Source organism: Rana temporaria, chromosome 2, assembly GCF_905171775.1.
Source record: "Rana temporaria chromosome 2, aRanTem1.1, whole genome shotgun sequence".
Lineage (NCBI taxonomy): Eukaryota > Metazoa > Chordata > Amphibia > Anura > Ranidae > Rana > Rana temporaria.
In genome coordinates, this window is record NC_053490.1 from 407996954 (window position 1) to 408011886 (window position 14933).

The 14933-nt window shown below is 41.1% G+C and overlaps 1 protein-coding gene across 2 annotated transcripts in view; it reads right to left on the reverse strand.

Annotated features, from left to right (window-relative positions):
- The window catches only part of LOC120927460 (steryl-sulfatase-like), a 298126-nt gene that overhangs the window by 136779 nt on the left and 146414 nt on the right, over positions 1-14933 (reverse strand). For both annotated transcript variants that reach the window (XM_040338156.1, XM_040338155.1), the window contains one exon: positions 14379-14501. In XM_040338156.1, the coding sequence (XP_040194090.1) occupies positions 14379-14501 (123 nt within the window). The remainder of the gene's footprint in view (positions 1-14378; positions 14502-14933) is intronic.

Sequence of the window (14933 nt, forward strand, 5' to 3'; positions counted from 1 at the left end):
TCCGACAACAAGCTCACATCGAACATTTGTTGTCGAAATTCCAACCGTGTGTACACGGCATTAAAGTTTACATACTCTCTACATTTTCAGTAGTGCGGAGAGTGTTGTGGGTATTTTGGACTTCCACTAATATTAGGGATGAGCTCAAGGTTTATTCCAAACACAGGTTTAGACCAAACTGTGCCTGTTCAGACGTCTGACCGAATGCTAGACGTTCTGCTCATTCAGCAGGAACCGAACATCATGCATAGTAGTAGTATTACTACTACTATTATTTATGACAGCATCCTGCCAATGGTCATTAGGAAAGCTTTGCTGGACACTGACAATTGACAATGGATTTACATATCGAAAACTTTTTAATAATGTTTTAACCACCTAAGAAAACAGCTGTGCGGGAGCACTACTATTCTGGGTTAACGTCATAAAATACCGCCATGGGGCTGCGCAGCAACAAGATCTGTGACCTGCTGTGTCAGGAGGACACAGGTCATTATACTGGGCTAGCCCTGGTACCATGTACCATGTGGTACCACAGCGGTAACATGTCAGTTGTAAACAATGGTTTTCGTTCAAAGTCATTGTGTACTATTGTGATGGTCTCTGTGATTGGTCACAGTGATCACAAGGTACAAGGTCAATTACAGTGGACCTGTACCATGTGGCTAATCACAGCTATCACAATAGTACACAAAGGGAAATGAATGGATGCCATTCACAAAGTACAAATATACAATGATTATCACTAATAAGCAGTCACAGTATAGTATAAAAAAAAATCTTCACTATGATGACACTGTACTGCTCTGGTGACAGTATGTATTTTTTTTTTAAATAGAAATAAAATTGAAAAAAAAAAATATTTTTCAGGTGTCAATCCTGATCACCTCCCCAGAGCAGTACTGTGTCATATGGTGATGCTCTTCTGCTCTGGTGCCAGTATGTAAAAATAAAAATAAAAATTTAAAAAATGGTCCGGGGCTGAAGTGGTTAAGGATAAGGATCTGGTATGTATTTTTAGAAGGAACCACGTGCCATTTTTTTGTGTGGAGTTCCCAATTTAGATCTACACAAGACTCATATCTAGGATATCTAGGATAAGGGCCTGGTATAAAAGTTGATTCACACTTGGAAGTCTGTGTTCCTGTGCGATTATTGTGCAATTCAGTGTGGTGCAATTTTCAGCCCATTCATTTGAATCGCACTAGATCACACCAAAGGTAGTTCATGCACTACTTTTAAAAACACCCTGCACCACATCACATGGTATTGTGTGAGTAAGTGTTCTGCTGCAAACAAATGGACTGCATTTGCGATCTGCATTTGGGATGTTGTTAGGAGTACATTGGCACCCGCAGCAGATCACACACCCAGTGCATTTCGAGCATTGTGTCTCACACTGCATTCTGGTGTGAATGAGCCCTATATGAAGAAAACCCCCAGCAGCATAATTTACAAACAGGAGGAAGTGGCTAAAGCTGTCATTTACCAGCAATTTAAAAAGCATTTATTCTTTGTAAATGTCAGTTTTGGTGTGGTAGGCTTTATACATTGTACAGATGCTCCACTTCTCAGGTAGATTTAGAGCATCCCCAGGCCAGTACCCAGCTTCCCATGCCACGTGTTTTACAATCACATACCTATTAGCCTAAGAAACAGCCATTACTAATTTTCAAGCTCCCAGTGGACTTAAAGTGGATGTAAACCCTCACATATACCCAGTGAAGTAAACAGCCTCAGATGATACACAGAGATGGAACACATCTCCCTACATACGTTTTACATATATATCTGCTGTCTTCAACTTGCAATGTTATTTAGAAAGTGCACATTGTGTTAGAATTTTTTTCTTTCTGTTCCACCACTGGGAGTGGATTCTTGGCTTTCACTGTGTGACAGCTGATTGGAGGAAAGGCACACACCCCCACTCCACATAGGCAGAGGAAGGAAGGTATGCACAGAGCTGTGCTGTAAATAAACCAGCTCTCTGCCAATCTATTTATAGCACCCACCCCAACACAAATTTCAGGCTGATTTTATCTTGGTTGTCTGAAAACTTGTCAGACGTTATGCTGATAACAGAAGAACGGAGCAGCAGAAAGACACAGGACTTAGGGCTTTGGAGAGAGATAAGAACACACTACAGATATATGTGTAAGTTTACATCCCCCTTAAAGCTGATCTCTGGGTTTTCTGTGCCTCAAAATAGTTTGTTTGAACTAAGCTGGTCCAAACCAACTATTTCCTTCACCAAGTGCTGCACTGGTTGTATGTCACTGTGTGTATTGCTACATATGAATATAGCTACATACAGTACACAGTACTGGGTCCCTGCTGTGATATAGAGACTTCCCAACAAAGCTTCCTCTAATTGGCTGAGGCAGAGAGGCAGGCTTATGATGTCATACTCATCAATCAGAGGAAGCTTGTGCAGAACTTAGTCAATGTAATAGCTCATTTGGGCCATCTTGGTCTAAACAAATTATTTAAAGTCCCAGAAAACCTGGAGATAAGCTGGCCAAACTCACCTTGAACCGAACCAAGCAACATTGGGTTCACCCCTAATTATTCTTATGTTACATTTAAACAAAAAGGGGGTCAGGCTTCTCTCGTACCTTCTCCGCATCAGTGTCTCACTACCCAATTTGGTCTAAAGATTTAGCCAAAATTTTGCACTAGTGCAGATGTAGCCAGGTGCATAAAAAAATCACCTGAGAACAAAATGCATGTTTTTGCATTGTGCTTATCAGAACAGTTTTATCAGAACAGACAACTGCACATGCACACAGCAGGACCCCTGTAGGTCTCATTAATCCCTATAGGCAGAAAGTTGTGGAGATTCTTTAATACTTAAGGATTAAGTCCACCCTTTGAAAGAAATGATAAATGCACATATTTTTGTAATTTATTATTTTTCTTCACAGGAGCCTGCAGAGCATTGCACCCACGATCAGTCTGGCTCTTGCAGCGCTGTTGCCCATATCGCTGTATGAACATTTAGTTACAGAGTTGTAGGCAGTGTGAATAGACTATGAGTGTGCTGATAGTTCATTAAAACGACAAGTCCATCTGCCATGCTACCAGCAGCGGAACTTGTAGTTCATTCATTCACAGATTGTTGTGAATTAATGACTGCGTTGTACGGACAGAGCTCTGCACAGCTGTGCCATTTTCAAAATGTGACAGCAGGTTTGGGAAGAGGGACCCACACCCGCTGTCTCAAGGAGGGGGGCTCCGGCGGTGGTAGGCCGTGAATAAGAGCATGTTACATGTTACAACTTAAATATGGGTGTAACATGTAACATGATCCTATAGGTGAATCCTTTAAAGCAAGGGTCTCCAAACTTTCTAAACAAAGGGCCAGTTTAGAGTTTAGCAGGTCCAGACTGTCGGCAGTGGGAATAAATAATGCCTCAGGCTTGGTGGTCAGCGGGAGTAAACAATTACACAGCACCCCTGTGGTAAGGAGGAGGAATAGTGCTCCATCATTAGTATTAGTGGGAAGAGTAGTCCCCCCATTGTTGTCAGTGGGGAGAATAGTGCCTCAATGCTGGTGTCAGGGGGAGGAATAGTGCTCCATCATTGGTGCTAGTGGGAGGAATGGTGTCACATCATTGGATTAAGTGGGAGGAATAGTGCCTCATTTTAGGATTAAGTGGGAGGAATAGTACCTCATTTTAGGATTAAGTGGGAGGAATAGTGGTCTAGCGTTGGTGTCAGTGAGATAATTAGTGCTCCATCTTTGTTGTTCATGGAAGGAATAATGCGCCATCAATGGTGTCAGATTGTTGGTGCAGAGGGAGGAATAGTGCCTTGTATCAGTAGGAGGTAATAGTGTCCAAAGGGCTGGATATAGATAAGCAAACTGCCACATCTAGCTTGCTGGCCGCAGTTTGGAGCCCATTGTTTTAAAGTCAAATGAGATATAAATTGAAAAAAAGTAGGAAGATGTCAGTACAATGTTTATGTATTAACTTGGGGTAATTAGTAACATTAGTGGACAAAAGTGACCTAGGCCAGACAGACAGAAAGTTGCTTAATGAAATAACCCACGGCAACCATTTAAATTTAAACCTCTAAATCTTAGGGTAGTGCTCTGTAAAAGTTGTACAAAATAAATACTATGGAAGTTTTTGGCTAATGCTTAAGGGTTAAAGGGGTTGTAAAGGTTATTTTTTTTATTTTCCAAATTAGTTCCTTTAAGCTAGTGCATTGTTGGTTCATTTACCCTTTCCTTCGATTTCCCTTCTAAATGTTTTGTTTCTTTGTTTGAATTTCTCACTTCCTGTTTCTCCTCAGTAAGCTTGCCCTCATCATCCGAGCAGTGGTTAGTCAGCCAGAACAGCTTACTGAACACCTTACTGAGGAGGAACAGGAAGTGAGAAATTCAGACGAAGAAAACAAAGAAAAAAAACATTTAGAAGGGAAAACGAAGGAAAAGGTAAGTGAACAAACAATGCACTAGCTTAAAGGAACCTATTTAGAAAATAAAAAACAAACCTTTACAACTACAGTAACAACAGTAGGGATGAGCCGCACCCCCCCCCCCGTTCAGTTCGCACCTGAACCTTCAAACGGACCGACCGTTCGTGCGCATTTAGAACCCCATTGACGTCTATGAGACTCGAACGTTCGAATTCAAAAGTGCTAATTTTAAAGCCTACTATGCAAGGTATTGTCGTAAAACGTTCTTGAGAACCCGGGTCTTGCCCCAGGGAACATGTATCAGTGGAAAAAAAGTTTTAAAAACAGTAGTTTTTTCTGGAGCAGTGATTTTAATGATGCTTAAATAAAAAATAAAAAAAATGAAAAATTCCTTTAAATATTATACCTGCTGGGTGTCTATAGTATGCCTGTGAAGTGGCACGTGTTTAGAACTGTCCCTGCACAAAATGAGATTACTATAAGAAAAAAGTAATTTAAAACTGCTTGCGGCTTTAATGTAATGTCTGGTCCCTGCAATATGGATGAAAATCATTGCGAAAAATAGCACAGACACAGACAGTACACACACAACGTAGCTTTAGGTGCACACTGCAGAGGACACGGGCAGTACACACAACGTAGCTTTAGGTGCAATCTGCAGAGGACACAGCAGTACACACCAAGTAGCTTTAGGTGCAAACTGCAGAGGAAAAAGGCAGTACACACACTACGTACTTTTAGGTGAAAACTGCAGAGGACAAAGGCAGTACACACTGTGACAGGAAGTCAGGTAAATCTATGGGTGTTGTCACAGACGGGAGATACATTTGTGCCTGGTTTAGACAATACACCAATTGTTATTAGGTGTTGGCTGCAGATGTAGCCAGAAAAAGGTTTAAGGGCGTTGGAAGACTTCAGCTGTTCAGAATGAGGCAATTGAGGCCTCTATAAGTAATCCAGAGGATTACCACTGAATTGCTGCATCCTGAGGCTTTGTGAGGAAGGAGAGCAGTGTACTGAAAGTCTTCTGAGGAGGTGAGGAGGAGATTCAATTTTCTGTGTGATAAAAATCAAAAGATTACTGTTTTTCTGCTGTATGACCAGCAGTGTCTGCCCAGCACTAAGCTGTGCCAGACTCCATAGATAGGTTCCTGTGTGGTGAAGATAGACGCCCCAAGTAGCCTGGGTTTATTTTATGTTTAATTTTGCTTATGCTGTTTGGATGCTTGCACTTGTTTACAGCAAGATGGAAGAATAAACCGAAATCTTTGTTTTCAACCGTCTTCGACTGCCTGTCTGTATAAATTCAGTGTGTGGTGAACCCATCCAAGGGGTCACACACCCCGCTACCGAGCTAACCCCTTACACATGGTGGAGAATGTGGGCAGTTAAAGTAAACCCAAAATGGAGGAGATACTGAAACAGCTGGCTTTAGCAAATGCAAATCAACAACAGACGAATGCAGGTTTGCAGTGGAGCATTGCAGGCTTGGAACAGAGACACCAGCAGCAAATGGAGGCCATCGTGAAACAGCTTCAGAGACAGCAGACCGAGGCTGGGAGTCAGGCCAGTAACATACCGACTTTTCAGGTACGACACTTATTGCCAAAGATGACTGCAGATGAGGAACCTGAGATGTTTCTGACCACGTTTGAGAGAGCAGCAGGAAGAGAGAGTTGGCCTAAAAGACCAGTGGGCTGGACTAGTGGCCCCCCTATTATCTGGAGAAGCCCAAAAGGCATATTTTGATTTGGAGCTTGCAGACGCAAAAAACTATGTTCGATTGAAAGAGGAAATATTGGCACGTTTCGGTGTAACCCTGGATGTCCGTGCACAGCGGGTCCACAATTGGAGTTATCAGCAGAGGAAGCCACCTCAGTCGCAGATGTATGACCTCATCCATTTGTCTAGGAAATGGCTGCAACCAGAAACTCTGTCCGGACCATAAATTTTGGAGCGAGTAGTCATGGACAAATTTCTTAGGTCTCTTCCTGCAGAAATGGGTGAACCATGGTGGTCTGGAAACCGCAGACAAACTTGTAGACCTGGTCGAAAGGTACCTAACAACAGAGAATTTGTCCTCTTCCACCAGAGACGCACAGACTTTTCACCCCAAGACCAGACCCTCCCCACCTATAGGTAAGACTGCATCAAGGGATGGGGGTGGAGAGAGGTACCAAGGAGCAACTAGAGGAATTATCGGGACTACTGCTGATGTTTGGCGAGAGCGGCCTGGAAGACCCATCCCACAGGAGAGGACCAGAAGGTTGATTTGTTACCGTTGCCGGGAAGAGGGACATGTAGCAGCGGTTTGCCCAGCGGGTGATGAACCCATGCAGTGTGACTTTCTGACAGAGAGACGACAGTCCCTTTTTGCAACCACATGCACTGCAGTAAAGGGAAATGAGAAACCTTTATATGGAATGTGCTTAGATAGTAAAAATGTTGTGGTATTGTTGGATTCAGGTAGCCTGGTCACCTTAGTGAAAAATGATCTAGTGGTGGGAAAAACCTTACATCCTAGGAAAATGGCTGTAGTTTGTGTACATGGGGACACTCGAGAATATCGGGTGACTACGGTTTCCTTTGAAACCTCCCTCGGTAACTTGTGTCACCAGGTGGGTTTAGTTCCCAAACTGCCACATGACGCCATTGTGGGAAGGGATTTCCCAAAATTATGGGAACTTCTAAATCTGAAGCATCTACTCTAGAAGCCTACAGTTTACGTTTAGAACAGAAGATAGATGATAAAGAGCAGGCATTATATTATGCCCATTTAGAAGGCAGAAACCGAGCCAAGCACCTTCGCCACACGATTCAGGCACTGAGGAGGCAGTTCAGCACTGCACTTCCATTAGCCCAACAGGAGAAATTCTCCAAGACAATGATGGAGCTGCAGAGTGACAAGATGAAGACTGTAAATGAAATGCAGCTTGTGCAACAAGAACGCAGGGATATTGAGACCCGTGCCTTAGAGCTAGAGCTAAAGCTGAAGGGCTTGGAAGTGCTTATTGCCACCCTTAAAGATGCTAGAGGAGCTCAGGTTACAGAATGGCACAAGAAAATGGAGGAAGAGCAAACAATTACCAATCTGGAGGAAGAGCTTGTTCAACAAGGCAAGTTTCATGAGGAACGTCAAATGGCCTGGGATCAAAGAGAGGTGGAACTTGAGCGTCAGCTAGATATGTATGAGCAGCAACAACATGAAGTGCTTATCACTGCACAGAAGTTTGAAGAAGCTACTGGAGAAATGCCCGATTCTAGTCTACCCCTACCGCAACAACTTGACCTAGCGCTGCACAAAATAAAAGAGCATGTGCGCACCATCCTGGAAACCAAAACCATATGCCAAACGTTACAAGAGAAACTTAAAGAAAAAGGAGCTCTCCTCTGGACAGCTGAGCAAAATGTTTTGAGTTGTAACAAAGTGATAAATGAACTGAGATTGCGAATACCTGCAGTCATAGACAGAGAGAAGCTGCTATCCGAGTTTAACCAAAAAGAAGATGATTCAGAGATGCGCCAGGCCTTAAAAGTTGCTAATCAAACCATTGAGAATATGCAAGCTCGACTTAATCAAAAAGAAGAAGTTGTTAAGAAATATCAACATCTTCTAGCAAAAGTGCGAGAGGAACAGCAAGAGAGTGTAAAAAAGCATGCAGAGGATCTTAAAGCGCTACATCTGAAGCTGGATGTACATTCAGATGCCTCACTTAGCAAATTTAAGGAGGCTGCTCTGGAGCTTGCGAAGAGACCCACTCTGGAAGTGCCATCCACAGCTTACTTACTGCCCTTAGCAGACATGGAGCAGACAGTGTCACTGAAGTAGACAATACTGCTTCAGTAATTCTGGGTCCTGCGCCAAGCAGCTGCACTTCTGCGCCAAGCAGCTGCACTCCTGCTTACTGAATACATGAATGCAAAGCTTTCTCTAATTGGACAAGGTGGAAAGCATGACATCACTGCCCCACCTCTCCAGCTCATCCAATCAGAAAATGTTTTGCAAAGCCTTTACTAAATAGCTCCCATGCTAAGTGGCCAACCTCCTGTGTTCAAAATGCAACAGAACAGCCATGTAGCAAGGATTCAAAAAGCAAATGGAGATCATAGAATTAGTGCCGTAGTTCTATTGGTTCAAGTTGGACCAATGTAACTATGTATAATATAGCCATCCCCAGAATTATTCTTTAATGTATATATAGCTTAGGAACTGCTATGTGATTTCTATAGAATCAGTTAGTGGTCTATCTCACTACAAGAATAGCCCTTTAAAGCGGATGTCCGGCAAAAAAACAATATTAAAGGCAGCAGCTACAAATACTGCAGCTGCTGATTTTTAATATCGGCACACTTACCTGTCCTGGAGTCCAGCGCCGTCGGCAGCAGAGGACGAGCGATCGCTCATCACTCTGCTGCTCCCACCGCCATCCTCGGTGAGGGAGCCAGGAAGTGAAGCGCTCCGGCTTCACTGCCTGGTTCCCTACAGCGCATGCGCAAGTTGTGCTACTGGTTCCTGCTGTGTTCTGGGAGCTGTGTGTTTCCCAGAACACAATGGGGGGGGGATCTGATGTCCTGCCCACAGTCTACCCGCAGACTGTGTGGCCGGAAGTGGGTGCAAATACCTGTCTTTAAACAGGTATCTGCACCCCCCTTCCCCTGAAAGGTGTCAAATGTGACATCAGAGGGGGGAGGGTTACGATGAGTAGAAGTTCCACTTTAGGGTGGAGCTCCACTTTAAGTTAAAAGCTGAGCAGGGTAGAATTTAGAAAAAAAAAGGGTGAACAAAGGTGAACTTAGCCTTTAATTCTTTGTGGCATAGATTTAACAACAATATTCTTTGCATGTGTGTAACCGTTCGAGGTTACAGACTGTTAATACTATTGGTGGAATTTGTATATATTAAGAAATCACACTGAATGGATTGTTAATTGGCAGAACATTGGAAGATACACATTTTTCATCAACAGGGCTCGGATTTATATCACTGGACTTTATTTTGTGTGCTAACACGAGTGTGCTTTTTTCAAAGAGGATGTTTTATTCACATTACTGAAAATAGAATAATTAAGCTTTATTATTTCATATTTACACACTGTTCACAGAATATTTCCAATTGCACATAGGTGTTTGTTAAAATCACAGCAATGCATCATGTTAATTTATTTATAGATTCAGCAAGGTGTTGGAAACATTCCTCAGAGATTTTGGTCTATATTTACATAATAGCATCATGCAATTGCTGCATATTTGTCAGATGCCATCCATGATGTGAATCTCACGTCCCACCACATCCTAAGGGTGCTCTACTGGATTAAGATCTGGTGACTGTGGAGCCATTGAAGTACAGTGATGTTATTTTCATGTTCAAGAATCCAGTTTGAGATGATTTAAGCTTTGTGACATGGTGCATTATCCTGCTTGAAGTAGCCATTAGAGGATTGGTACACTGTAGTCATAAAGGGATAGCCATGGTCAGCAACAACACTGTGGTGTGGCGTGGCTTGTCAATACTAGGCTGTGGCGTTTAAACAATGCTCAATTGGTACTAAGAAGCCCAAAGTGTGTCAAGAATATATCCCCCACACCATTACACCACCAGCCTGAACAAGGTAGGATAGATGTTAATGTACTTATGTTTGATGTTTGTTTACCATCTTGTAGATTGTCTCCTGATGAAGCGATATCCTTCGCAAAACTAGTAGAAGTCTCCCGTATTGTGACTCCAACCTTCACCCTAAAAAAAAACCCTTTCCTGAGGATTGCACCTCCGGTGATCTGTTTGACGTCACATTATGTGCATTGTTTTTAAATGTTGTCTATGTCTGATGTTTTGTATCTCCTGTTTTGTGTCATTATATTAATAAATGTATGTATATTTTTTGAGATTATTGCTCTCCTCGAGTTTACCTGCTTACCATGTACCACAACAGTCCTCCCTGCCCACTTCACTCTGTTGGCTCTCTAGGGTCTTTGGGGTTCCCTGAGTCCTTCTGCTATTCCAAGGTAGGATTGATCCATGCTTTCATGTTGTTTACACCAAATTATGTCTCTACCATCTGAATGGTGCAGCTAAAATTGAGACTCATCAGACCGAGCAAGTTTTTCCAATCTTCTATTGTCCAATTGTCCAACCGAGGCTACAATTCACACCTTGCAGTACACTTGTAATGCAAAGTGGATTTGCCTTTAGTAAATCAACCCAATTGTCATGTTCTCACTGCTATTTATGTGGTCTTTAGCAAATAAATGCAAAAAAACAACAAAAAAAATTAGTGCGTTCTCCATGGAAATAGTGGAATTTAACAAAAGTTTCCCAGACAACCTGTCACTGTATGCAATCGTAATTAATTCCTTGCAGATACTATTTCCATTCAAAAAATACAAATGTTCAAACAGGATTCAACAGCAGGTGATCATAGGTGCCTGCTACTTTGAATGACTTTTCAGGAATCACTGAACCTCTGAAATCTGGGATGTTCAATTAAATCAAATGCTGACTGCTTTCTAAAGTTCCAGAAGACCCAATATCACTGGTCTCTCAAACCTTTGTTTCTTAAGCATGATAGACACGTTCAGTAGCAAATAGTTAGACATTAGAAGTGGGAAGTCATAGGCACTGAAACATGCACAGGCATTTGAAGTTAGAGTGTGTAGTCTAGTGTTCAATTTTAGGAAACCTTTGGTTTTTGTGGGTGCAGCTAAGTGAATTAAATGGTATGTTTTAGGCGCCACAGGGTTCCTGCCATTGAGTTTTACTTTTTTTTTTATGGAAAAGGTTGCTTTAAATTTGTACAGGAAATGCCATAGGCTGGTATCATATGCATGGAAATTCAATAGGATCTCCCAGCATGCTCTCGCAGCTAGCTCAACAACAGCTCAATATCATCCCGTTCACAACAGCTAGACATCATACATCATCACGTTCAATAATATCATACATATTCAACAGCAGCCTTCCAAACTATGTTGAACAGTATCATACATATTCATCAGTAAATTTTCAAATTACCAAATATAAAATTGTTATTATGTCAGTTCAGTACCTAGAAAATAAAATATACATGACTAAGAAGCAGTTTTCATTTTAAAGTATAAGAAACAAGATGACAAACTGACGAAAGCCACAAACATATAAATACGGTGGCTTTGCTTCCAAACAAATACTTATTTCAAATATAGAAGACATTAGTTATCAGTCTGTGCTTGGCATTTAAAACATTTTGCTTCTAACTGTGTTTGCTTCTGGAGTCCGTTATTATTGCAGAAAAAAACATGTATGCTTAAAGTAAAAAAAAAAATTCCAGAAGGAAAAACACTGCGCAAGATAAAAAGATGAAGTGATGAACACCAAAAATAAATGAAGGAATATTAAGCTGCCAGTACCAAAACATCGTGATACAAAAAAATCCTAAAACATGCGTAAAAAATAGTACAGCACTCAAAAAAAACAAGTGAAAAGGATCTAAAATAATAGATCTTAGATATACAATATTGAATAGTGAAATGAGAAAAAATTCTCTCACTGATAGATAAAATAAAATAATGTGACAAAAATAAGTGAATATAAGAAAGTCCCACTGTGTGAATGTAACATCCAAGATATTTGAAAAATAAATAGAATTAAGTCCTTGCAGGATAGATAATTCCTTGAAGGGAAATCCGAATGGACACCGAGAGAGGATAGATGTAAATTCATCCAACAGGAAGACACCCAAATGTGGTAATGTAGTCTCCTTACCCTGTCAGTGCGATCACCATTACAGTGATCTCAGAGCACCGGAGGATTTTGGGTCTCCCTCTGGACCCTCTGTAATATGTATGAAGTGGTGCCTGTGGTCTCGGATGGTCAGAAAATAAAAAAAGAAGAGGACCATAGCGTAATACCGTAAAGCTGAGTTTATTAGGCAAAATTACTATATGCACTTACGATTCCGATGACATCTGATAGCGATATGAAAACACATCTAGTGGAGAAGCAGCGTTTTTTTGTGGTAAAATTAGGTGCCTCGGCTTATATTCGGGTCAGCTTATACTCGAGTATATACGGTACTCACAATGTGTTAAAGTGGAAGTTCACCCTAAAACTAAAATCTCTTAATCTACTTGCATCCACAATCTAAGACTAACCTATCTAGCCCTGTAAAGAAGAAATTGCTATACATAGCCTTTCTGAGAAAAGGTTTGATCTCCAGCAGCAGAAGCTGTGTGCCGTAAACAGCTGACAATGGCTGGGAAAGGCCAGGGAAGTGACATCACCCATATAGTCATATAGTTACTACAAGGCTTCTGTTGGCTGCCTCCTCTGCATCTGCCTCCACAGAAATGCCGCCGCTGACAGCTCAGCGTGGGACCAGTTTCAGAAAGGGTATGTATAGCGAATTCTTCTTTACAGGCTAGATAGGTTAGTCTGTAGATGCAAGTAGATATATAGAGATTTTAGTTTTAGGGTGAACTTCTACTTTAATGTGTGTTCACATATTGTATGTGAAGGTGTTCAATGTTGAACATAAGGAAAAAATACTGTTATTTTGGATAGAATAAGGAAGGGTTATAACCCCTTTAAGAATTTTTACAATTTTTTTCCCCAATGCGGAGACTTCTTTTCACATCTTGTCCCATAAACAAAACAGGAAGTGAGAGAGGAAATTCCTAGAAAATTAAGAAATCCATGGTTTGCAACGGGGTCACCAGATTTATCATTCCGTTAGACCGATTCTCCATTATAGTATTACAGTATTACTGTTACGGGGACAACATATTTTTATTTTAACGATAAAATCAACCATGACAAAAAGAAAGGGTGGATCAGAGGGCACAGACAACAATAAAAGCATGAAAGGTGTTGTAATCCTCTATCTAAAACAAAAAAAAAAAGTTTTGCTTTTAGTTATACTGTAAGTAAGAACATTGTCATGAGTGCAACATGATGATAATCACTGAGATTAGAATTACTTCAGAAAAAAACATTATTTTTTTTTATAGTTGGATAGAGTGGAAAAGGATTAGAATCTGTGCCAAATTCTTATTGCTGTTTGAGGTCTAATTGGAAGTGAGTGGAAAACCGTGTAACACAGACACCAACAAAAAAAACGCTGATAGGAGTCTTATGCCCCATACACATGATCGGAATTTCCGTCGGAGAAACGTCTCTTTCTAAGTCCGTCGGAATTTACGATGGAAAAAAATCTGATTCGGCACACACACAGTCAGAATATACAATGAAAAAATTCCGTCTGACTTTTTTCATCGTAAATTCCGATCGCGTGTACAAGGCCTTTCCCTAAACTAGCAAAATTTTTTATTTTTTTTGGGCTGTTTATGTCCCATTTGGCTAAATGCTCTCATTTCTAACCCAGATGACAATGTTGTCACCAGGGTAATAATTTAGAATAATTCTTCCCAATGGGTCCCCACGCAACAATAAACAGTAAGGCCCCTTTCAGACATACAAACGAACGGTCCGTTTATTACAAGTCCGTTTACGGACTTGTAATGGTTCCCTATGGGATTGCAGACGTTAGCGGATGATGCATCCGCTAACGTCCGCAACCATCCGCGTCCGCAAAGATCCGCTTTTGCGGACGGAAGAAAACTCTATTTTTCTTCTGTCCGGCGGAACAGATCAGATAAATACGGACACACGGTCCGTATTCATCCGATTCCCCATAGGGGAGAGCGGAGGAGAGACAGGGCGGTCTCTGCACTGTGTGCGGGGACCGCCCTGTCCACCGACAGCTCAGCGGGGATCCCCGCTGAGCCTACGGACACACACGGATCGATCAATTACGCATCCGCTCCGTGTGAAAGAGGCCTAAATCTGGCAGAGAAAACATGCCTGGAGATACATTTTAATTCCAGAAGAGTCAAAAAACACCCTTGGATAAAGTTTTATTATCAATGGATGGTAAAAGTTAATGCAGCTTTCCAGCAAGTGCACTAGGAATACAACTTACCAATAATTGCAGTAGAATAGCCTTCTGTTTTAAGAATTTCAGCAAATGTTATTTCATTCTGCGGTAGGCCACCAGAGCTTGCTGCGAATACAAAAGTACCAATCCTTGCCTCAGCAGCCATACCTAAGTGTGAACATAATAAAACATTATATACAATTTTGCAATTTCATAATGGAAGTATATTTGGTGCTGCATTTTGCTACCTGCTTTACAAACTATTTTCCGATGCACAGAAAAAAAATTCATGACATATAGAAGAAGTAATACCTTTCCAGTATTCTCCACATTGTTCTAGTTGCATACAAAAAAAGCTAACAATGGCACTAATTTCATGTTTCTGTGTAATAAAGAATGGGGAAATAATAATAGAATAATAATAATAATGAACTGTCTACTCATTTACAGTTCTTAGCTTTCATTTTGATTATTTCTTTGGAATAGGAGTAGGTGAACAGTAAGTTCTATCATACCTTACACATCACATAATTTCCCAGTGGTGCTGATTTTAAATATAGAATTGTTGTCCATACCAACCAATAAGATGTTCATTTTCTA